Genomic DNA, 23,616 nt, shown 5'->3' on the forward strand with positions numbered 1-23,616 from the left:
CCTTTCCTGCCCCTGCCTCAGGTTCCAGTCCTTCCATGCAGAGAATTAATTGGCACACTGGGTAGGGGTAATGGTACCTTCTGCCTCTGAATGACTGATCAGTGCCTGAGGCTTGTTCCAGGCTTGGGAGGTCTTGATCTGGCCTTTCCATTTCCATAAGCAGGCCAACTCCTCTGATTAGGTAAAAAGAACCTGAAGTCTCATCCTACTCTTGATCTGTGACCCTTGCAGTGGGGGGCAGGGTGGGGGTTGAAGGATCATGGGGTAGAGGTTGTGCCCTGTGCCCAGGCAGAAGTTGGAGGCTTTCTCACAGTGAGGTGGACTATGTCTCACTGCTTAGTCTCCAGCCCAGCCAGCTAGTATCTATTCTCAATCCTCTCCTCTGAGGTCATGGGTATGGATATCTACTTATCAAAGCCATAGCCTTTGGTCCATATATTTTCCCCTAGTTGGACCTGGGTCCTCCTACCTAGGATCTGCTTATAAGGATGCTTAGAGGTGCCCTTCCTTTTTTTTTTTTTTTGGCAGTACTGGAATTTGAACTCAGGGCCTATACCTTTTTTTTTCCCAGTGAAAATAAGAGTAAAGTTTATTAGGAGAGGAATATGCCTTCAACATACAGAAAGCGGGTTGTCTCTAGAGTGAGAACAACAGGGTCAGGGGGGAGAGAAAAAGAGATATTTTCTGTTCCCCACACAGGAAATGGGACCAAAACCTCTAGGGCCTACACCTTGAGCACTCTACCATCCCTTTTTGGTGATGGTTTTTTTCATGATAGGGTCTTGCAAACTATTTGCCCAGGCTGGGTTTGAACCATGATCCTCCTGATATCTGCCTCCTGAGTAGCTAAGATTATAGGTGTGAGCCACCAGCACCTGGCAAAGATGCTCTTCTAATCCATAGGAAAGTTTAAGGGAGAGCAAGGGTTAGAGGCTCCATAGTCCCTGCTCCAGGGCATGGTACTGTGAACTGTGCAGAGCCAAGTAAAAGGGAAAAAGAGGCCCAGTGTTCTTGTGAAACTTGGAGTCCAACCTGGAAAGCCTAAAAGGGTGAAGGTACCCAGGTAGAACTCGACCAACCTGAACCTTTAGAGTACTTCTGTTTCTGTCCTAACCTTTTCTCCCTTACCCAAGGCCATCCATATGAACCTCACCATGGCTATCTTTGGCATAGCTGAGCATGTCCCCTTGGGGTTTATGGTTGGGTGGATGTGTGTCATGTCAGGAAATGGTTGAGACAAGGCCCTTGCTTCCTGCATCTGGGCAACCACCTAAGCTCTCTGGGCTCTTGGGCTGAGAGTAGAGAGTGTAAACCACCACTGGCCCAGTATGGGACAAGAGAGGAGAGAGAGCATGGTGTTGTCGTAGTCTCTATACCACCTTGTTCTGACTTCTCTTGGGAAGTTCCATGGGAAACTACCCAATATGACTAGGAAGACTACCTTGGCTACCACAAGGCCATACTTTCCAACATGTAGGGGCTCTACGATTTGAGCTACACTCCCAGCCCTATGAATGGACCTCTTCATGTGATACCCATGTTGCTCTCCAGATCTCACACTGCCATTTCCCCTAGCTCTAGGCTCATGAATCCGTGGAGGTCAGCCTGCCTGGTCAGCAGTGGAGATAAAGGGGTCATCAAGGGGAGCTCCAGCTGGCTGCTTTGCCCAGATACCTGTAGACACAAGCTAACTGCTGGTTGGGTGGAGTGCCCTGACACTGAGGGACTGTGAGTCCTAGTGGACTCCTGAACTGGCCTAGCCTGGAGAACTGTTGTCCCTGAGAGACCTCTCAGCCTACATTTCTCATTAAGCAGAATGTGTATAGAGGGGTAGAAAAACTGACCAGGAGCATAAGTGTTCCTGACAGCTCCCTTTTGGCAGCCTCCAGGCCAGGCTGTAGGAAGTGCTGGATCAGCCCAAACAAAAGTGTTTCTGTCACGTGGTGACTCCATGTGAGGTATCTGAATTCTGATTTAGACTTCTCATAAGCTGCTTGGTTCTGAACTTCCTGGGCTCTGGATCTTCTGCCTCTAGATGATCAGCATTACCCTTTGCCCCACCTCCCACCATGTCCTACTGTCTCAATGTCCTGCCTCACTGCTACCACTTTGGTCAGGACTGTGCTTGCCTCCAAGGGATCTGATGAGTTCCAGGGGTCTAAAAGCAAAGCTAATGGGGACTTGGTCCTAGCTTCTCCTCAAATCAAGCTCTCTTCTATCCTTCCTGCTGCTCCTAATGGCAGTCAGAGCCATAAGAGATGCAAGCTAGCAGCCTGTAGTCATCCTGAACTCCTTATTTCAGTGCCTACTCAACAGACCAAACCCTGCTAGCTCAACCTCCTACTGTCACAAGAATCTAGCTGTTCTCCTCCCCTCAGCCATATCCCTAGTCCTTCCTTCCTTGTTCTTCTCTACTTATGCAATGACCAAAACCTTTTTGCAGCTTCATCTGCCTTGGGTCTTGGAAGTGGCTGGTGGAGAGGGGCTACTGCTTGGTGTGACATCTGTTCCTCCCCTCCAGCATTATTTTTCCTCACATAAGCCCTTAGACAGGCTATGGACTGTCTTTGATCTCACCTCAGTGAATGGTCACTTGGAGTTCTGAGCAAATCTGTACTTTCCTATGACCTACTTTGTATGTTCTTGGTTAGAGGCTTCTTTACCAGGTGCGGAGACATTCATCCTGCCTTGAGAGTGAGGTGGCGGGGTAGCAGATGACAGGATCAGCTTCTTTTCAAGGTCCTGCAAGTTGGACTGCTGCAGCTGTCTCTCTCCATTCCTTGCGTGGCCAAGGCCAGCCTGCCAGACTCAGAGTGACTGAGCTATGTCTCTGAGCACATGTGAGGCAGAGAGACCAGTGTCTGTATGTAGGCTTGGGGCTGAGGGAGGGATCGGCCAGGGGATCCCCATTCACAGTGGATGCCTTGCCTGAGGTCAGAGTCAACTGTCTTGGCCAACATATTGGCAATTTTCCCCTAACCTCTCCAGCTGCAAACATCTTTTTTCTTCTTTCTAGATAGGGAGTCCAGAGAATATAATAGAAGAAGCGATAAAATTGGATCCTTTTTTTCTTTGAATCATCCTCTGAAAAAATAACCATAGTGTATTTAGTGAGTCATTTCATAATTAAGAGTTATTGATTCCAACTTTTTTTTAACTTATTTATCTGTTTTGAAGGATAATAGTACCCCCTGGCTTAACTTTTAATTGACTTTCAGTTCAAAATAGTGTGGAGAAATTAGTAAAATTAGAATTATTACAATAACATTGCCAGTTTCTTACATTATTATCATTGCCAAAATTCTAGTTGTGCCCTTGAGAAGCCAGGCCTCCCTGGGCAAAGGGCCTGGCACCTCTAATATGTGGGGCTAGGCTGGGCATATGAGCAGAGACTATAGTAGAGGCAGGGATGTGAGGCTAGTAGGTGCCTCTGCTCCTGATTTGTCTCAGGCTGACTTTGGGGTGGTAACATGAGGGAGCCCCGTCTCCTCCCATATGGAATGGAGGCAATAATACTGCTGTTAGGTTTCTATGAGAACCAGGTGAGATGCTGCACCACAGATGCTTATGCAAGGCCTGACAGTGAGCCCTGGAGCCAGGAGATTGGAACCAAAGGTCCTGAAAGAGAGTGTCTATGAGGGAAAGGAAGAATCTCAACAAGCTCCTCACAATCTGGGTGTGAATGGACACTGTGGCCAGTGAAAGCTCTTGGTCTCATGAAGAACATCATACAATAATAAACACATTTAGTGTTGGAGTATGAGGGGAAACACAGCCCAGCCATAAGGGCATGCATTAGAGATACCAGAGAGGATTCCTCTTATGGGAGGCAGAGGTCCAGAAAGGAGGAGCTTAGGCATGTCCAGGGATGGGGGGGGGGCATGGACATATGTCCATGGACAAAGTCAGGAGAGGACCAATAGCATCAGGATGGCCAGTCCTGTAACCCAGTGTCTGAGTCTTTACCTCTGGGTATCCTTTTCTCTGGTGTTCTTATTTATTGCCCTTTCTGGCAGTGAGGTGGAGTATAGAGCATGGTAGCTGGCCATGGGGTATGGATGGGGATGGTGTCACCATAATCAGACTGGCACAAAGGCCAATTCCACAAATAAAGAGACTTGTGAGCTTCAGGCTCATTCATACAAGGGCAAGCAGTGCAGGGAGAATACCCATCATCCAGCACAGCCCTACTGGCCTCCCTGTACCCACAAGGCACACTAGCCAGAGGTTCATGTAAGTACCATGCGCTAACCAATTGCACCACTGGAGCTCCAAGCTGGTGGTTCAGAAAGCAGCAGTTCTCATACTCAACTCACTTCCACTTCCTCATCCTAAAAATGATAGCCTGAACCACCAAGCTCCATGTGATGCATGCACACCTACATTGCCCACCTTGAGGTGATGACTGTCCCCAGAAAGGACTGGACAGAAGGAGATGAGGCAGAAGTTGTTATCAGCATCTTGCCATTGTCTGTTCTTTGTCCACTTTCTGAGGGGACCAAGAAAAGGAGCAGAAGGCAGCAGTTGCCCTAGGGCTGGGGCTGGCTGGATCAGTGAGGAAGATACATGAGAGAATGTGCAATGAATGAATGAAGAGTAAGGAAATAAATGCTAAAGTGAAGGAATGAATGAATGAAGAACAGGGGAATGAATGATCAGAGTGGAGGTGGAGGACATGTTGGAGTAGAGGTAGATGAGAGTAGACTGACCTAAGAAATTTCAGCAACTGTGTTCCAGCCCCCAGGCACAGACATTTGATGTGACCTGCCTTCCACTCATTCCTAGTCCCCAGAAGACCTGGGCCTGGGCCAGGACTCCCGTCAGCTCCAGTTGCTTGTACACTTCTCCTCCCACTCCCAGATTGCTGGAGAAGGGCCTCCAGCAGCCAGGTCAAGTGTTTATTTTTAGCTCTTACTTCACATACCTCCCTCCCTTTATTACTGCTTGATATAGCAGAGCCAGGAGCAAGAAAAACATCAAGCAGCCTTTCAGCAGCCTGGCTGCCTCCATGAATAAGCCTGTGAAGGAGCAAAGCCCCAGGGAGCATGTGACTGTACGTGACATGACCTGCTGTGGGCTACCTCCCTGGGTTCAGGTAAGCAAGCCTCTGCAGGGATCAACCCTGCACTTTTGGCACTGAGTCTGTCTCCTTCATCCTCACCTTCCAAGATGCCCTTCATTTAAACTGTTGCTTCTGGGGTGGGGTATGCAGACCAGAAGTAGAGTCAGGGGTTTGGCAAGCCATCAAGGTGGAACACAGCAGATGATGCAACTTTGAAAGGCTTATTGTAGGATTAATTTGGGTAGGGACCCAAGGTAGAGTTAGGACAGCATTGCCTTGAGCCACCCTGTCTGGGCTCAAATCCTAACCTCATCATGTTGATCCTGGAGCCAAGGAAGGGGCTATTTGCTCATTTCCAGAACTCTCTTTTGGCCTCTGCCTATAACCCTCCCATCTCCCCAGTATCTTTTGGCCATCTCATAGTCCTCTCTGACAGGAGGATTTCCATTGTTTTCTCAGGTAATGTTGGAACATATGGGCAGGATTTCTGAATCAGGCTTTGTGCTCTCCCATTCCCTGTCCATCTCATGGCTGGGTCTCACCCTGTCCAGCACTCTCCTTAGGCATCTCTGGGATGGACCCTGTCTGGCCAACTTAGCCCAAGACCCAGCCAGTGGCCAGCACTTACTGCCTCACAGGAGTTTGTGAGGGGGACACCTAGAGCATAAGATAATGTTCAAGGATGTCAGGGTGGTGCTAGGGCTAAGGCCTGCAGGAAACAGGGTAAGTACATGTAAGCCCTCTGAAGTGTCCCCCTCCCTCTGCACATTGTTGGGCTGCAGGGAAACAGTCTCCACTCTGACTAACAAGCCCATGGAGCAGGCCTATCCCTCCACACACTCCAAGACCCAGCCTCCTGCCCACCTGGGCCTCTTCTGAAACTGAGGGCATGAATGTGGAATGTAGTAGCTCTGTGGGCAACAAACTAGGGCAGAATCATTGACATGGCATTATGGTAGCCTGAGCATGCCAAAGTAAGGGTAGGTACCCTGAGGTACCAGGCTTCCAAGGCCCTGCCACATGGTCTAGGGTCTGGCTTAGGCCCAGAGACAGTATTTGAGGTGAACATGCTGAGGCCGTTGGCCTGCCCAGGGCAACGGCCAAGTGCTACCTCCCTTCCCTGGGCCCTGCTCTATGACCCTGTGGTTCTCATAATGGTCCATCTTAGTGGCACAGTTGCTGGTGGGAGCCTGAGTGTCTAGGAACCCAGGATAAGCAATAGCAGGAAGGAGGGAGTACCAAGCTTTTGTATCCAAGGGGGAGAGCAGAAAGCAATCAGTGGAGCCTTCTGCTCTGAACTGTGTTGCTACCCTTGTTCCTCACCACCCACTGTGGGCCAGGGCAGGACCTCATATCTTGACCCTGAAGAAGACTTGCTGCAGGAACCACCTACTCAGGGTCCAGGGATGCCTAAACCCCACCCCTATGCTAGGGTTGGAGAACTTAGACTTACTTTTGGTGTTCTGAGGGCTTCACCATTGATACCTGTGTGATACTTGTAGTGACTTATTTGGGGCTGTGGATTCCAGGAAGGCTATATGCCAGTCCCTTTCTGTCTGTCCATCTTAGTCATAACTGTGTCTACAGCCCTTAGCCTTGGGCCTAAAACAGTAGATGATCCTGAGAGTGGTGGCTGGTAGTTAAGAATTGATTCCAGGGGAGGAGAGAGAAATGGAGATCAGTGGAGAGGGTATATCTAAGATATATTGTGAGAACATATGTAAATATCACAATTTATCTCCTGTACAACTATTATATGCTAATAAAAAATTTAAAAGTTTTTAAAAAAGAATTGATCCCAGCTCAGTTCCGGAAGCAGAGCTGTTGGCCCAAGGGCTACTACATGCAGTCCCCATCCGAGAGATAGTACAGAATTCTGGGGGCAGGAGGAGGCCTTTGCCTGGAGTTCTTTGCTGGCCTTAGACAAGGTGACTTGGGCTGGCAGTGTGAACAAAGAGGACCATATAGCCCCACACCAAATAAAGCTTCTCTCAGATAGCCTTTCCTGGTCCCAGGTGTCTGCCTCTGCCTAGTAAACAAACCCCTTACTTGGGGAAAGGTGTAGAGAGATAGTGTCAGACCCAAGAGCTAGGAGTCAGAGAAAGGGTATGCTTCTAGAATACATTCTGCTTCATGTCTGGAAGCCATTCCTATTCTAGAGGAGCTCTCGAATGGTGAACTCCATATCAGCCCTCAAGGAGATGTTTGCTTTGAGGATGGACTCTAGCTTCTCTTTGTGGTTGGGCTCAGACCCTTGTGCTGTTTGTGGTCTTCCATCCCCCACAGTTGTCTTCCTTCTCTGACCCAGTGAAAATTTCTCTATGGGTTAAGGAAGAGAACCTTTTTGGTTTGTCATTTGCATTTTGACTTTGTATGTGTTTCTCTTGAGGATAGAGAAGTTTATCATTTGGGGGCAATAACTATTAGTCATTCTTTTGGTGTCCCGCTTTGAAAGACTTTCTCCTCTCTAAGGTTACAGAAATAGTCGTGGAAATATTCTTTGTGTATCTTTGTGATTTTCATCAACCTCTCTCCTGTTTCTTTGCAGAAAACAGAGTGGCTCTGTCTGAACTGCCAAACTAAGCGGCTTTTGGAGGGCGGCCTAGGAGAGCCAACCCCCCTGCCACTGCCCACCTCACAGCAGCCCCCTGCAGGGACCTCTCACCATGCAGCTGGAATAGCCTCCCTGAAGCAGAAAGGGCCACAGGGACTGGGCCAGCCATCAGGCCCCCTCCCTGCCAAGACCAGTCCCCAGCCTACCAAGGCCAGCCCCCAGCCCACCAAGACCAGCCCCCAGACCAAGCCCCTCAGGGCTTCTGAACCCAGCAAGACCTCAAGCAGTGCCCAGGAAAAGAAGACAGGAATTCCTTCTAAAGTTGAGCCTGTGCCAAAGCCCCCTTCAGAGACTACCCTGCCCCCTGGAACTTGTAAAGTAAAGAGTGGGGTGAGAAGGACTGAACCTGCCACACCTGTCATCAAGGCTGTTCCAGAAGCCCCCAAGGGTGGGAAGGCTGAGGTCAGTTCTGTTTATTTCCCAGGGATCCTAGCTTTCAAATGAGACAGTCTGGGGAAGGGCTTTCCTCCCTAGAGGGCTGAGGATATAAGACTGGAACAGACCCCTTGAGGGCCACAAAGAAAGTAAGGGACACCCCAGCAGAAGAAAGCCTAGAGGAGGCTTGGTCAGGCCTGAAGACTCTGAGATTGAGACTGGTTCTGAGTCTGGCACTTTGGTTTTGACATTTTCTGATCTAATTTCTCTATAGTTTTTCTATAAAGATCTAGAGCTGCTTGGGGCTTGCCATAGAACCTTTAAGTTTTTCAAGGTCAGAGAACTGGGGTAGATTGTAGACTTTAAACCCTTGGTAGGTGGAGGTACCCTTCCCCAGGGCCCTGGGATTGACAGGGAAGGCTGGGAGTCAGCATCTGCTTCTCACCCTGCTGCAGGAACCAGTTGGCAAGCCTTACTCTCAGGACCTGTCTCGGAGTCCACAGAGTCTCAGCGACACAGGTTATTCCTCCGACGGGGTCTCTAGCTCCCAGAGTGAGATTACAGGTGTTGTGCAGCAGGAGGTGGAGCAGCTTGATAATGCAGGAGTGACGGGGCCACGCCCTCCTAGCCCCTCAGAACTCCACAAGGTGGGGAGCAGCATGCAGCCTTTGCTGGAGACACAGGCTGTGGCTCCCAGTGGTGAGAGGAGCAAGCCACATGGTGAGGAGCAAAAGCGGCGGCCCCACTCCTTGTCCATCATGCCTGAGGCCTTTGATTCTGATGAGGAACTGGGAGACATATTGGAAGAAGAGGAAGAGTCTCTAGAGTGGAGGCACCAGAAGGAACAGCAGGACGCAGCTGAGTCCTCAGATGACTTTGGCAGCCAGCTGAGGCATGACTATGTGGAAGACAGCAGTGAAGGTGGCCTGTCCCCTCTTCCACCCCAGATCCCAATCCGGGCAGCAGAAATTACTGATGAAGAGTTCATGCGAAGGCAGATTCTAGAGATGAGTGCTGAGGAAGACAACCTGGAGGAGGACAATATTGCCATCTCCAGGCATGGCCTGGCCAAGCATGGCACCCAGAAGGGCAGCACAAGGCCTGGACCTGAATCTAGCCAAGAACCAGTAGCACTGCCCAAGAGGCGCTTGCCCCACAATGCTACCATGGGCTATGAGGAGTTGCTCTCTGAGGGAGGCCCAGCAGAGGCCACTGATGGCAGTGGAGCCCTGCAGGGTGGGCTCCGCCGCTTCAAGACCATTGAGCTCAACAGCACAGGCAGCTACAGCCATGAGCTAGACCTAGGCCAAGGCCCCGACACCAGCCTGGACCGGGAGCCTGAGCTGGAGATGGAGAGCCTAACAGGCTCGCCTGAGGACCGCTCCCGTGGGGAGCACTCCTCCACACTGCCTGCCTCCACACCCAGCTACACGTCGGGCACCTCACCCACCTCCCTGTCTTCCCTAGAGGAGGACAGTGACAGTAGCCCAAGCCGCCGACAACGGCTAGAAGAAGCAAAACAGCAGCGCAAGGCCCGGCACCGCTCCCATGGACCCTTGCTCCCCACCATCGAGGACTCCTCAGAGGAAGAAGAGATGCGAGAAGAAGAAGAGCTGCTGAGGGAGCAGGAGAAGATGCGTGAGGTGGAACAGCAGCGTATCCGTAGCACAGCCCGAAAGACCCGGCGTGACAAGGAAGAGCTGCGGGCCCAGCGGCGGCGTGAGCGCTCTAAGACACCACCCAGTAATTTATCACCCATCGAGGACGCATCACCCACAGAGGAGCTGAGGCAGGCAGCAGAGATGGAGGAGCTACACCGCTCCTCCTGCTCTGAGTACTCACCCTCACCCTCCCTTGACTCAGAGGCTGAAGCTCTAGATGGAGGTCCCACCCGGCTCTACAAGTCAGGCAGTGAATACAACCTGCCCACCTTCATGTCCCTCTACTCTCCAACTGAGATGCCCTCAGGCAGCTCTGCCACTCCCAGTTCTGGACGGCCCCTCAAGAGCGCTGAGGAGGCCTATGAGGAGATGATGAGAAAAGCTGAGCTGCTCCAGCGGCAACAGGGCCAGGTCTCAGGGGCCCAAGGGCCCCATGGTGCCTCCTCTCAGCCCACAGGCCCCCAGGGCCAGGGCTCCTTTGAATACCAAGACACCCCAGACCATGACTATGGCAGGGTTGCTCAATCTGCCCCAGAGAGCACACCTGCTGGCCTGGGAGTAACCGTGTATGAGGAGATCCTTCAGACATCACAGAGCATAGCCCGCATGCGGCAGGTCTCCTCACGAGACCTGGCCTTTACCGAGGACAAGAAAAAGGAGAAGCAGTTTCTGAATGCCGAGAGTGCATACATGGACCCAATGAAGCAAAATGGTGGCCCACTCACCCCTGGTACCAGTCCCACCCAGCTAGCTGCCCCCGTGTCTTTCTCTACTTCCACCTCGTTAGACAGCATTGGGGGCCGAGTAGTTCCTGATGTCTGTGTCACTCAGCATTTTGCAAAAGAGCATCAGGACCCCCTCAAGCTGCATAGCTCTCCTGCCTCCCCCAGCTTGGCTTCCAAGGAGGTAGGCGTGTCCTTCTCCCAGGGCCCTGGGACCCCAGTCACCACATCTGGGGCTCCTTGTCCAGCAAGCCTGCCACGAGGGTATATGACTTTGACCTCCCCAACCTGCTCTGAGCGCAGTCCTTCACCATCTTCCACAGTCCACAGCTATGGACAGAGCCCAACCACCGCAAACTATGGATCCCAAACTGAGGAAATACTCCAGGCTCCTGGTGGGCCTTCTGCAGGCAGACGGGCCACTAGAGAGAAGTCCCTGAGTGGGACTGACAGTGAGGCTGGCCCTTCCCAACCTTCCCGGGGATATTCTTACTTTGTAGGCTCCAGCCCACCTCTCTCCCCATCTTCCCCCTCAGAGAGCCCCACATTCTCCCCAGGTAAACTGGGTCCAAGGGCCACAGCAGAGTTCTCTACACAGACGCCAAGCCCAACCCCTGCCTTGGACATGCCACGGAGTCCTGGTGCCCCCACCCCCACTCCCATGGTAGCCCAAGGCACACAAACACCACACCGACCCAGCACACCTCGCCTTGTGTGGCAGCAGTCTTCTCAGGAGGCTCCCTTTATGGTCATTACATTAGCATCAGATGCCTCCAGCCAGACCAGGATGGTACATGCCAGTGCCTCCACCTCCCCACTATGCTCACCTACAGACACCCAAGCCACCACTCACAGCTACAGCCAAACAACACCTCCAAATGTGTCTCAGATGCCCCCAGAGCCACCTGGGCCACCTGGCTTCCCACGAGCACCCAGTGCTGGTGCAGATGGGCCCCTGGCACTATACGGCTGGGGTACTCTTCCTGCTGAAAACATCTCCCTATGCCGGATCTCCTCTGTCCCTGGAACATCTAGAGTTGAGCCAGGCCCCAGGCTCCCTGGCAGTGCAGTGGTAGACCTCCGCACAGCTGTCAAGCCCACGCCTATCATCCTCACTGACCAGGGTATGGATCTGACCTCTCTTGCTGTGGAAGCAAGGAAGTATGGCCTTGCTCTGGATCCAATCCCAGGACGGCAGTCAACTGCTGTGCAACCTTTGGTTATCAACCTTAATGCCCAAGAGCAAACCCATGCCTTCTTGGGTACTGCCACCACCGTGAGCATCACCATGGCCTCGTCTGTGCTCATGGCTCAACAAAAGCAACCTGTGGTCTATGGAGACCCCTTCCAGAGCCGGCTTGACTTTGGCCAGGGTTCAGGTAGCCCTGTGTGCCTGGCCCAGGTCAAGCAAGTAGAACAGGCCGTGCAGACTACCCCATACCGAGGTGGGTCCCGAGGAAGACCCAGGGAAGCCAAGTTTTCCAGGTATAATCTGCCCAATCAGGTAGCACCCCTGGCCAGAAGGGATGTTTTGATCACTCAGATGGGCACCACCCAGAGTGTTAGCCTCAAGCCAGGACCAGTACCAGAACCTGGTGCCGAACTACACCGGGCCATGCCTGCAGAGCTGCGGTCACATGCTCTGCCAGGTTCCAGGAAGCCACACACAGTGGTGGTGCAGATGGGAGAAGGCACAGCAGGCACTGTGACTACACTGCTCCCAGAGGAACCAGTGAGTGCCCTGGACCTCACTGGGGTGAGGCCTGAGAGCCAACTGGCATGCTGTGACATGGTCTACAAGTTTCCCTTTGGCAGTAGCTGCACTGGCACCTTCCACCCCACCCCCAGTGCACCTGAAAAGAGTGTAGCAGATGCTGCCCCACCTGGCCAAAGCAGTGGCCCCTTCTATAGTCCCCGGGACTCTGAGCCCCCTGAGCCCTCTACCTACCGTGCACAGGGGTTAGTAGGGCCTGCGCCTCATGAAGAGCAGAGGCCCTATCCACAGGGCCTACCTGGTAGACTGTACTCTTCCATGTCTGACACCAATTTGGCTGAGGCTGGCCTCAACTACCACGCCCACAGGATTGGGCAGCTGTTCCAGGGTCCTGGACGAGACTCAGCTATGGACCTCAGCTCACTAAAACACTCCTACAGCCTGGGCTTTGCAGATGGACGTTATCTAGGGCAAGGCTTACAATATGGCTCGTTTACAGACCTGCGTCATCCCACAGATCTTTTGACTCACCCACTTCCCATGCGGCGCTATAGCTCAGTGTCTAACATCTACTCAGATCACAGGTATGGCCCACGGGGAGATACAGTTGGCTTTCAGGAGGCCAGCCTGGCCCAGTACAGTGCCACCACTGCCCGAGAGATCAGCCGCATGTGTGCTGCCCTCAACTCCATGGACCAGTATGGAGGGCGGCATGGCAGTGGTGGCAGTGGCCCTGACCTTGTGCAGTTCCAACCGCAGCATGGGTCTGGGCTCAGTGTTCCACAGGGTCTGGCTCCCCTAAGACCTGGCCTCCTTGGCAACCCCACCTTCCCAGAGGGCCACCCGAGCCCTGGAAGCCTAGCCCAGTATGTACCTGCAGCAGGCCAGGGAACAGCAGTCAGACAGCTGCTGCCATCCACAGCCACTGTGCGTGCAGCTGATGGCATGATCTACTCGACTATCAACACTCCAATTGCTGCAACCCTGCCCATCACCACCCAACCTGCCTCAGTATTGAGGCCCATGGTGCGCAGTGGCATGTATAGGCCTTACTTATCTGGTGGAGTTACAGCTGTGCCACTCACTAGCCTGACACGTGTGCCCATGATTGCCCCTCGGGTACCTCTTGGGCCCACAGGGCTATACCGATATCCTGCACCAAGTAGATTCCCCATTGCTTCTAGTGTCCCACCTGCTGAGGGACCTGTCTACTTGGGAAAACCTGCTGCCGCCAAGGCCCCAGCAACAGGCGGCCCACCAAAACCAGAACTGCCAGCAGGGGCTGCACGGGAAGAACCTCTTTCCACAGCTGCCCCTGCTACCACCAAGGAGGCTGCAGTTGCCCCTACCCCTGCTCCACCCACTGGCCAGAAGCCACCAGGAGATTCTGCAGCTGGGGGTGGCAGCCTCAGCCGGACTGGGCTCGAGAAGGAGGAAGCATCTCAGGAGGATCGTCAGCGGAAGCAACAGGAGCAGCTGCTACAACTGGAGCGGGAACGAGTAGAATTGGAGAAGCTGCGACAACTGCGGCTGCAGGAGGAGCTGGAGCGGGAGAGGGTGGAGCTGCAGAGGCACCGTGAAGAAGAGCAGTTGCTGGTTCAGCGGGAGTTGCAGGAGCTGCAAACCATTAAGCACCATGTGCTGCAGCAGCAGCAAGAAGAACGCCAGGCTCAGTTTGCACTGCAGCGGGAGCAGCTGGCACAGCAGCGTCTGCAGCTGGAGCAGATCCAGCAGCTGCAGCAGCAGTTGCAGCAGCAGCTAGAAGAACAGAAGCAGCGGCAAAAAGCACCCTTCCCTGCAGCCTGTGAGGCAGCTGGCCGAGGGCCTCCCTCAGCTGCTACTGAGCTGGCCCAGAATGGCCAGTACTGGCCACCCCTGACTCACACAGCTTTCATTGCTGTGGCAGGGACTGAGGGGCCTGGGCAGTCTCGTGAGCCTGTAGTGCACCGGGGGCTCCCCAGCTCTGCTTCAGACATGTCTCTGCAGACTGAGGAGCAGTGGGAAGCAGGCCGCAGTGGCATCAAGAAGCGACACTCCATGCCACGCTTGAGGGATGCCTGTGAAACAGAGTCAGGGCCTGAGCCCTGCATGGTCAGGAGGATTGCAGACAGCAGCGTGCAGACAGACGATGAGGATGGGGAAGGCCGCTACCTTCTGACCAGGAGACGCCGGACACGTCGGAGTACTGACTGCAGTGTGCAGACAGATGATGAGGACAATGTTGAGTGGGAGCAACCTGTACGCCGCCGCAGGTCCCGTCTTTCCCGTCACTCAGACTCAGGTTCTGACAGCAAGCACGATACCACTGCCTCAACATCCACTGCCTCCACCACAGTAAGGGCCATGAGCAGTGTGGGCATTCAGACCATCAGTGATTGCTCTGTGCAGACAGAGCCTGACCAGCTGCCCAGGGTCTCTCCAGCCATTCACATCACGGCTGCCACTGACCCCAAGGTAGAGATCATCAGGTACATCTCGGCGCCAGAGAAGACTGGGCATGGGGAGAGCCTAGCCTGCCAGACAGAGCCAGATGGGCAGGCCCAGGGTGTTGCTGGGCCACAGCTTGTAGGGCCAACTGCCATCAGCCCCTACCTGCCTGGCATCCAGATCATCACCCCAGGATCCCTGGGCAGATTTGAAAAAAAGAAGCCAGATCCTTTGGAGATTGGGTACCAGGCCCACCTGCCCCCAGAGTCCCTCTCACAGCTTGTAAGCCGCCAGCCTCCCAAGTCCCCCCAGGTCCTCTACTCACCAGTTTCACCCCTGTCCCCACATCGGCTCCTGGACACCTCCTTTGCCTCCAGTGAGAGGCTGAACAAGGCTCACGTGAGTCCCCAGAAGCACTTCACGGCTGACAGCGCTTTCCGCCAGCAGACACTGCCTCGCCCCATGAAGACCCTGCAGCGATCCTTGTCTGACCCTAAACCCCTCAGCCCCACCGCCGAGGAATCTGCCAAAGAGAGATTCTCCCTCTACCAGCACCAGGGGGGACTGGGTAGCCAGGTATGGGCACAGGGGCTGGTCCAGGGTGGGACAGGGGTCTCTGCCTAGCCTGGGGGCCCGAGAGGGAGGGGTTTCTCCTGGGGTGGAAAAGGAGTCATTTCTTGCTCCAAAGGCCCAGGGGAAGGAGTCCAGTAATAGGCCTCCTTGATGCACATCTGATAGAGCCCACAGCCTGACAAGGGCAAACATACATGGACACACATGGGTCCCCACAGCCATCCATCCAGGCACCCCACTAGAAACTTTAGCCTCTCTCCTCCCGCTGTCCCTTTACCACTCCTACCTAGTCCAGTCCTGCCCCTCTCTTTTCAGGCTTCTTTAGCCCTCATCTCCAGTCTGGGCACTTTTCACTCCAATCCTTATTTTTGGATGATTTCCTGAGAAATTAGTAACATGGTTCTGGCTGGGCTACTCCTAACTTCCCAGGCATATCTGGGCTTCCATTATCCCAGAGCAAGCCCAAAACCCGTGGCCTAGCTCTTGAGTTCCACTGCAGAAGGCACAGTGTGCTCTCTGCCTCATCATATTCCCTGCCTCTAAGTGCACTTCATTAACTCTGCTTACATACCTTTCTTCTACCCTAGACAGAAGCTCCATGTCTGTGGTTTTACTTGCCAGTGATGTACTGATCATGAGCTGTAGTGGCAGGGAGTGAATGGAGCTGTGAGAACCTAATGCCAAGGACTTTGAGTTCCAAGCTGAGGAGGTGGGCTTTTCAGGAAGGCTCTGAAAGCCTCTGGAAATTCTAGGCAGGTGAGACAGGACAAAATGGGTATTTTAGTTTCCAGGGCACAAGGTGGGCTAACTGGGCTAAAGGAAGAGACTCTGGGGAGAGGAGGTAGGAGCCAGAGGCATTGTGAAGTATATTTTCCCATTTTCTGTGGATGATACAGAGAAGAGAAAAATGGAGCCTCAGGGTGGGGTTGTGGAAGTGATGGTTGTGGAGGTGAGTAGTTAAGAACCCTGGTACGTACAGGCCCTGGTATGTGCAGGTAGGGATATGGATGTGATCAGGAGGTCTGGGTGTGCAGGGAGGGCAGGTCAGGGAGGCTGGTGTCTCTGTCTTCAGGTGTACAGGTTCCAGAGGCTGTGATGGGTACTCATGGGTGTGACCAAAATAAGACAAGATAGATAAGACAGAGTGAGGAGTTCAAAAAGCTAAATATATTCCATAAAAGGCCTACTTTTGTTGTGAGATTTGGGGGCATGCCATCATTTTCTTTATGACATATGGTAAAAGCAGATGGGAGGGGTTTTTGTGTGTATGTGTGGTACTGGGGTTTGAACTCAGGGCCTATACCTTGAACCACTCCACCAACCCTTTTTTGTGAAGGGTGTTTTCAAGATATAGGATCATACAAACTATTTTCCGAGGCTGGCTTCAAACCATGATCCTCCTGATGTCTCCCTTCTGAGTAGCCAGGATTACAGGTATAAGCAACAGGCACCTGGTAATGGGAGGGATTTGTTTTTGTTTTTGTTTATTTTTTGGTGGGACTGGGGTTTAAACTCGGCTTCATGCTCATCACACCTCTAGCCCACTTTGCTCTGGTTATTTTTGAAGATGGGCTCTCATGAACTATTTGCCTGGGCTGGACTAGAACCGTGATCCTCCTTTATCTCCTTCCAAGTAGCTAGGATTACAGATATGAGCCTCCGGCACCTCACTGGTGGGAGGTTTTTGTGTAGTTACTTGGTAAGGTAAAAAGTAAGAATCCTAATGTCAGTCCCAGTATATTTTGGGAACGTGGCTGGTCTTTGAAACCCAAAAGTGTGGAGCATTTAGGAAGGCTAGGAGCTAGAGGTAAAGGGAAGACCCAGGGTAAATGGTTCATCAATGTGGGCTTTCAGGTAATGCATCTAGGGCAGGTGCCATGGAGGACACTGCCAGGGAACCTTAAGCAGGAAGCCGTGCTTCTGGAGAGAAGGCTGGAGAGGCCAGAGAGGTTTGCTGGTGGTCCCAGAGAACAGCAGACTTGATGGAGGGGTGTGGAGGGAGCTGGGGGTTGGGCCAAGAGCATAGATCAGAGGGCTTAGCAGAGGGTAGTGCAGGGAAACTAGAGGAGGAAGGTGGGCAGGCAGCTGACTAGCATGCTACTTTAGAGAAGAGGGGCAGGAAGTAGAAAAAGACTCTTGAGTCTATACCAATTGACATGCAGCTATTATGTGCCCCTTCCCACAATCCTGTCCTACAAGAATAGGTCTGGTGGGCCCAGGACCTTCCACTACACTCCTTTTGTCCATATCCTCTACTGCCAGCTGCACAGTCTCACACTCAGAGCCAAACCTGTCTTTTCATCACCTCAGTGGGAGGCAAGCCCACTGGAGATGTGCAGGCATTCTCGAAGTACAGAAGGCAATCTGTCCCTCTCCACCCACCTGCTGCTCAGAGCTCTAGGAAGGACAAGGACTATAAAATGATCACAGACCTTCCCTCCATGGCAAATAAACCAAGGCCAGTGGGTGGGCAGGGTAGGCCTGAGGCTTCTTGGTAAATCAGGTCACCAACGGTGCAAAGCCCAGCTCCTGCTCTAGCCCAGGCCTGGGTCCTTCAACCCCATGCCCCACCAAGTCACCCACACCTTGGGTCTCAGTGCTGCCCACCCTTCCCTCTGTCTCAGGTGTCGGCGCTGCCACCCAACGGCCTGGCCCGCAAGGTGAAGCGGACACTGCCCAGCCCCCCTCCAGAGGAGGCTCACCTTCCCCTGGCTGGCCAGGCCCCCCCACAACTGTATGCAGCAAGTCTGCTGCAGCGAGGGCTGGCGGGGCCCACCACCATCCCTGCTACAAAAGCCAGCCTGCTCCGGGAGCTGGACCGGGACCTGCGGCTGGTGGAACATGAGTCCACCAAGCTGCGCAAGAAGCAGGCAGAGCTGGATGAGGAGGAAAAGGAGATTGATGCCAAGCTCAAGTACCTAGAACTGGGCATCACCCAGCGCAAAGAGTCTTTGGCTAAAGACCGGGGTGGCCGTGACTACCCACCCTTACGTGGCCTTGGTGAACATCGTGACTACTTGTCGGACAGTGAGCTCAACCAGCTGCGGCTCCAGGGCTGTACAACCCCTGCTGGCCAGTATATGGACTTTGCTGCCACTGCTGCTGCACCTGTCACCCCCTCTGCACCCACTGCCTTCCAGCAACCCCGGTTCACACCTCCGGCCCCACAGTACACTACAGGCAGTAGTGGGCCAACTCAGAATGGATTCCCAGCCCACCAGGCACCCACCTACCCTGGCCCCAGTACATATCCAGTACCTGCCTTTCCTCCCAGCACCAGTTACCCAACTGAGCCTAGCCTGCCAAACCAGCAGGCTTTCCGCCCCACAGGCCACTATGCAGCCCAAACACCTATGCCAACCACACAGAGCACCCTTTTTCCAGTTCCAGCTGACAGCCGTGCCCCTCACCAAAAGCCACGTCAGACCTCGCTAGCCGACTTGGAGCAGAAAGTACCCACCAACTATGAGGTGATTGCCACCCCCATGGCGGCTATATCTTCAGCCCCTTCTGAAAGCAGCTACAGTGCCCCAGTAGTGAGCAGCAGCTATGAGCAGGGCAAGGCCCCTGAGCTTCCCCGGACCAGTGACCGTAGCACTGTAAGCCAGAGCCCAGCCCCCACTTACCCCTCTGACTCCCACTATACCAATCTGGAGCAAAACGTTCCTAGAAACTATGTGATGATCGATGACATCAGTGAGCTGACCAAGGACAGCACCCCCACTGCCCCTGATAGCCAGCGGATGGAGCCTTTAGGGCCAGGCAGCAGTGGGCGTCCTGGGAAGGAACCTGGAGAACCAGGGGTCCTTGAGGGGCCCACACTGCCCTGCTGCTATGGCAGAGGGGAGGAAGAATCTGAGGAGGACTCATATGATCCCCGTGGGAAGGTTGGCCATCACCGGAGCACGGAGAGCAATGGGCGACCAACCAGCTCCCACTACTATGGTGACAGTGACTATAGACATGGAGCTCGAACAGAGAAGTATGGTCCAGGGCCCATGGGACCCAAGCATCCCTCCAAGAGCCTGGCCCCAGCTGCCATCCCCTCAAAGCGCAGCAAGCACCGGAAGCAGGGCATGGAGCAAAAGATCTCCAAGTTCTCACCTATTGAAGAGGCCAAGGATGTAGAGTCAGACCTGGCCTCCTATCCTCCACCTGCTGTCAGCAGCAGTGTGGCTTCTCGGGGCAGGAAGTTCCAAGATGAAATCACCTATGGGCTCAAGAAGAATGTGTATGAGCAGCAGAGGTACTATGGGGTATCCAGCCGGGATGCAGCAGAGGAGGATGACCGCATGTATGGTGGGGGCAGTCGGTCCCGGGTGGCATCTGCATACAGTGGGGAGAAGCTATCCAGCCATGATTTCAGTGGCCGAGGCAAGGGGTATGAATGGGAACGGGAGGCTGTAGAACGACTTCAAAAAACAGGCCCCAAGCCTTCATCTCTGAGCATGGCCCACAGCCGGGCACGGCCCCCCATGCGGAGCCAGGCCTCTGAAGAGGAGAGCCCTGTCAGCCCCTTGGGGAGGCCCCGCCCCTCTGGGGGCACCATCCCTCCTGGGGATACCTGCCCACAGTTCTGCTCCAGCCACTCCATGCCTGATGTCCAGGAGCATGTCAAGGATGGACCACGGGCCCACACATATAAGCGTGAGGAGGGCTACATCTTGGATGATTCCCACTGCGTGGTTTCTGACAGTGAAGGTAATGGCGGCTGGGGGTGATTTCTGCAGATGCTCAGCATCTGGGGGACCTGCCTGCCCGTGTTGGGCCCTGGGCCCTATGATATCCCAGCAGGGGCTGGCTTGGCATCATATCAGTGGGTCCTGATGCAAATTGCCCTTGCCTGTTCCACCTGCGCCCTGGTCCCTGGTGTGGGAGGGCGGTCTGGGGACCTAGTGACCTGCTTATGGCTTTGTTGCCCACTCTTTGGTTTTCTTGCATGGCTTCAGCTAGGCCCCCCCTGCAGCCAGCCCAGGGGTTGATGGTATTCTGTTTTTGGTCTCTGAAGCATATCACCTGGGTCAGGAGGAGACAGACTGGTTTGATAAGCCCCGGGATGCCCGCTCTGATCGGTTCAGGCACCATGGGGGCCACACAGTCTCCTCCTCCCAGAAGCGAGGCCCTGCCAGGCACAGCTACCATGACTACGATGAACCTCCTGAGGAGGGTCTGTGGCCTCATGATGAGGGTGGTTCAGGCCGCCATGCCTCAGCCAAGGAACACCGGCACCACAGTGACCACGGGAGGCATTCAGGTCGCCATGCTGGTGAGGAACCTGGACGGCGTGCTGCCAAACCACATGCTCGGGATCTGGGTCGGCATGAGGCCCGGCCCCACCCTCAGCCCAGCTCTGCCCCAGCCATGTCAAAGAAGGGTCAGCCTGGATACCCTGGCTCTGCTGAATATTTACAGCCATCTCGTGCTCCTTCAGCATACCATCATGCCTCTGACAGCAAGAAGGGCTCCCGACAGGCCCATTCTGGGCCTGCTGCATCTCAGCCAAAGCCAGAATCCCAGGCACAGCCACAGCTGCAAGGCCGGCAGGCAGCTCCAGTACAACAGCAGTCCCAGCTACCACCATCCAGGCAGATACCCTCAGGGGCAGCATCACGCCAGCCACAGACGCAACAGCAGCAGCAGCAGCAGCAGCAGCAACAGCAACAGCAAAGTTCTGGGCAGCAACTTCAGCAGGCTCCATCACAGGCTCGACTTCAGCAGCAGAGCCAGCCAAGTACTCGGGGTTCAGTCCCTGCTGCCAGCCAGCCAGCAGGGAAGCCTCAGCCAGGTCCCATGACAGCCCCAGGTCCCCAGCCAGCAGGACCGGTAAGTGGGCTCTTGTGCATCAGTCCCACCCAAGACAGATGCTACAACTAAAGCTTGGATACCTCCTTGGTTCCAGGCAGGGTGTGGGCAGGGTTGATGTGCAGGATCTCACCTATAGGTTCTGTGTTCCAGCCACGGGCAGAACAGGCAAATGGCCTTAAAGGGACAGCCAAAGCACCCCAACAGGGGAGGGCTCCTCAGGCCCAGCCAACACCAGGACCTGGACCTTCAGGTAAGTCTACCCCTTTGCACCCTCATCTATGCCCACAACACCCAGACTGTTCTCTCTCTACACCTATACCCTGACTCTCACTACTGCATGTTCTCACTAATCCCTAAGAAGGTGCTTAGTGGGCTGCAGACCTCCCAGCAGAAATTGAGCCTGGGGTTAGATTGAGCCAATGGGGTCACCAGCACTGGGGCCTGAGGACTCAAGGAGCTCTAGGCAGAGAACTTGGGAGGTACTGGTGAGCACAGGGCCAGGAACATGGCTTCTACTCTCTCCTTCCATCTCTTTCCTCTTCTTCTCTACCTTCTCATCCTCCTCTGCCTTTTCTTCACTTTATCCTTTCTCAACCTCCTTTTATCCTGCTTCCTCCCACACCTTCTCTTCCTATTCTTACTTTTATTCCTCTAGCCTTCTCACTACCTGTGTTCAGGGTCCCTCATGGCTACTCTTTCCTTTATGCCCTGAACAGTCAGGCCAAGGCATGACTCATGATGGTGGTTTCTTTCTCCATAGGTATGAAGGCTGGATCCAGGCCTGGAGGGACACCAGGGGCTCCTGCTGGCCAGCCAGGTGCCGAAGGGGAGAGCATGCTGTCCAAGATCCTCCCTGGTGGGGCAGCAGAGCAAGCCGGCAAGCTGACTGAAGGTATGCACTTCCTGAGGTCAGGTCCATGCTGGATGACTGGGCCTTACTCTGGTGGAGGCCAGGTCTGTGAGATGGTTCCAAGCTAGCACCTAGGCACAGGTCAACCAAATGGCCTACAAGCTATTGGTCAGTGGTTTTCTGGGCAGTCTCTGTCCCTCTGGCTGAGCTTGGCTTCACTGTACCCAATGGCCTTGATTAAGAGAGGTATGACCCAATTCCTAATGTCTCTTTCCTCTTTCTATGTCATAGCTGTCTCTGCTTTTGGCAAAAAATTTTCCTCATTCTGGTGACCATGCCCAGCAGGGTGAGTATAAGTGGCCTGTATCTGATCTGTCCTAGGAAAAGCCTGAGTTACTAGGGTCTGGGATCTCTTAAGTCCTAACGGGTGGGTCCTCTGGGATAAGTATAGTCTTCAGTTGGTGGTGTGTCCAGAGCTTCACTGTGCTCTCCTGGGAGTGTGGTAAGGAAAGGAAAAAGAAGAGAGATACTGTTCATAGAGGCTTTGAAATGAGGCCAACTCAGTAGAGGTCCCCAGCAAAGGGAAGCCCAGGGCCAGTGTTCCTTTGTCTTTCTTACTATCCCTTATCTCTCTGCAGCACTCTCATAGCTTTGGACTGGCTTAGATTGTAGGTAGGGCCCTCTGATGCAACCCTCCTCTGTAAATGCTCCACAGGCCCTTGAAGATGTGAAGAGAGATGGTATCATTGCTGTGGAAAAATCTCTGGAGTTAAAGGCCTGGCACAGCTCTGGACTCTGCGTATAACAGTGAGTGTCAGGACCAAGGCAGATAGGCCAAAGAGGGTGTGAAGGGCCCAGTCCCTTTAAGTGTGAACTAGAAAGGATCTGGTGTGCTTCCTTCAGCTGGGATGGGCCCAGCAGCCCCCTGGGGAGACCGGGCCAGTGTGCTGACTGAAATGGTGGCAAATGAGTCAGGTAGTACCCTTGGGGAAGGGCCTTGAAATCAACCATGATGTATATGCTAGGCACTGAGTCCAAAGCTGTATTGGAGGACAGGGAGACCCATGGATCCTCTGGGAGACATGTCCCTTCCCTGACACCTGGTACTGGTGCCTTTGCTAGAGTCCCCAAACCTGCAGAGCTTAGCAACTTCGGGCATGAAGACAAGACACTGTTGGCTTCGTAGGCTGAGGTGGTAACTCACAAAATGAAAGCATAGAATGTATAGAGAAGCAGACCGGAAAGGACATAGAGGAAACCGGGGTCATTGGCCAGGCAGTCTCAGCCCCAGATTATTTCAGCCTAGAGAGAGAGTAGAAGAGGGAACCCTGGCTCTGTCTGGGCTGCAATAGTCAAGGCAGGATGGGATGCTACCTCCTGGAGCCTACTCTGACCCTGGTTTTGGCCCTGCTTCTGCAGAGGAAAGAGGAAGTATCTTATCCAGGATTGGGTTGGGGGAGGTGGGAGTGTTAGCCTGTCTGTTGGTGCTGCTCTGTGAATAGCCAGAAACCACCTCTCATCACCTCGTAGCCCCGAGTCCTTTTCCTCCTTCTCCTTTGCCACTCTAGGATTAATAATATGGAGGCATGTGTGCGGTGTTTATGGCAGGCCCAGCAAGCAGTAAGGTCACTTTGAGGGAGCCTGGGCAACACAGTGAGAACCCATCTCAAAAGAAAAACAAAATTATGTCTCTTCCTGGCAGACTTGATTCTTCTTTCTGTCCCTCCTGGCCTCAAATCTGTCCAAGCACCTATCTTTCCATCCCTTAGTGGTATGGATCCCTTGGGTGAGGAGGAACCTACCATTGGTACGT

At 53.8% G+C, this 23,616-nt stretch overlaps 1 protein-coding gene across 3 annotated transcripts in view; it reads left to right on the top strand.

Moving 5' to 3' along the window:
• Bsn (bassoon presynaptic cytomatrix protein) overlaps window positions 1-23,616 on the top strand; it is an 86,872-nt gene that overhangs the window by 59,331 nt on the left and 3,925 nt on the right. For 2 of the 3 annotated variants that reach the window (XM_074059644.1, XM_074059646.1), the window contains 8 exons: window positions 7,611-8,078; window positions 8,507-15,151; window positions 17,773-19,849; window positions 20,157-20,971; window positions 21,104-21,203; window positions 21,714-21,845; window positions 22,095-22,149; window positions 22,519-22,610. In XM_074059644.1, the coding sequence (XP_073915745.1) occupies window positions 7,611-8,078; window positions 8,507-15,151; window positions 17,773-19,849; window positions 20,157-20,971; window positions 21,104-21,203; window positions 21,714-21,845; window positions 22,095-22,135 (10,278 nt within the window). In that variant the 3' untranslated portion in view covers window positions 22,136-22,149; window positions 22,519-22,610. Of the gene's footprint in view, window positions 1-7,610; window positions 8,079-8,506; window positions 15,152-17,772; window positions 19,850-20,156; window positions 20,972-21,103; window positions 21,204-21,713; window positions 21,846-22,094; window positions 22,150-22,441; window positions 22,611-23,616 lie in introns of all 3 variants that reach the window. The other variant, XM_074059645.1, reaches the window with a different exon arrangement.

The sequence above is a fragment of the Castor canadensis genome, chromosome 17 (genome assembly GCF_047511655.1).
Source record: "Castor canadensis chromosome 17, mCasCan1.hap1v2, whole genome shotgun sequence".
Taxonomy (NCBI): Eukaryota; Metazoa; Chordata; class Mammalia; order Rodentia; family Castoridae; genus Castor; species Castor canadensis.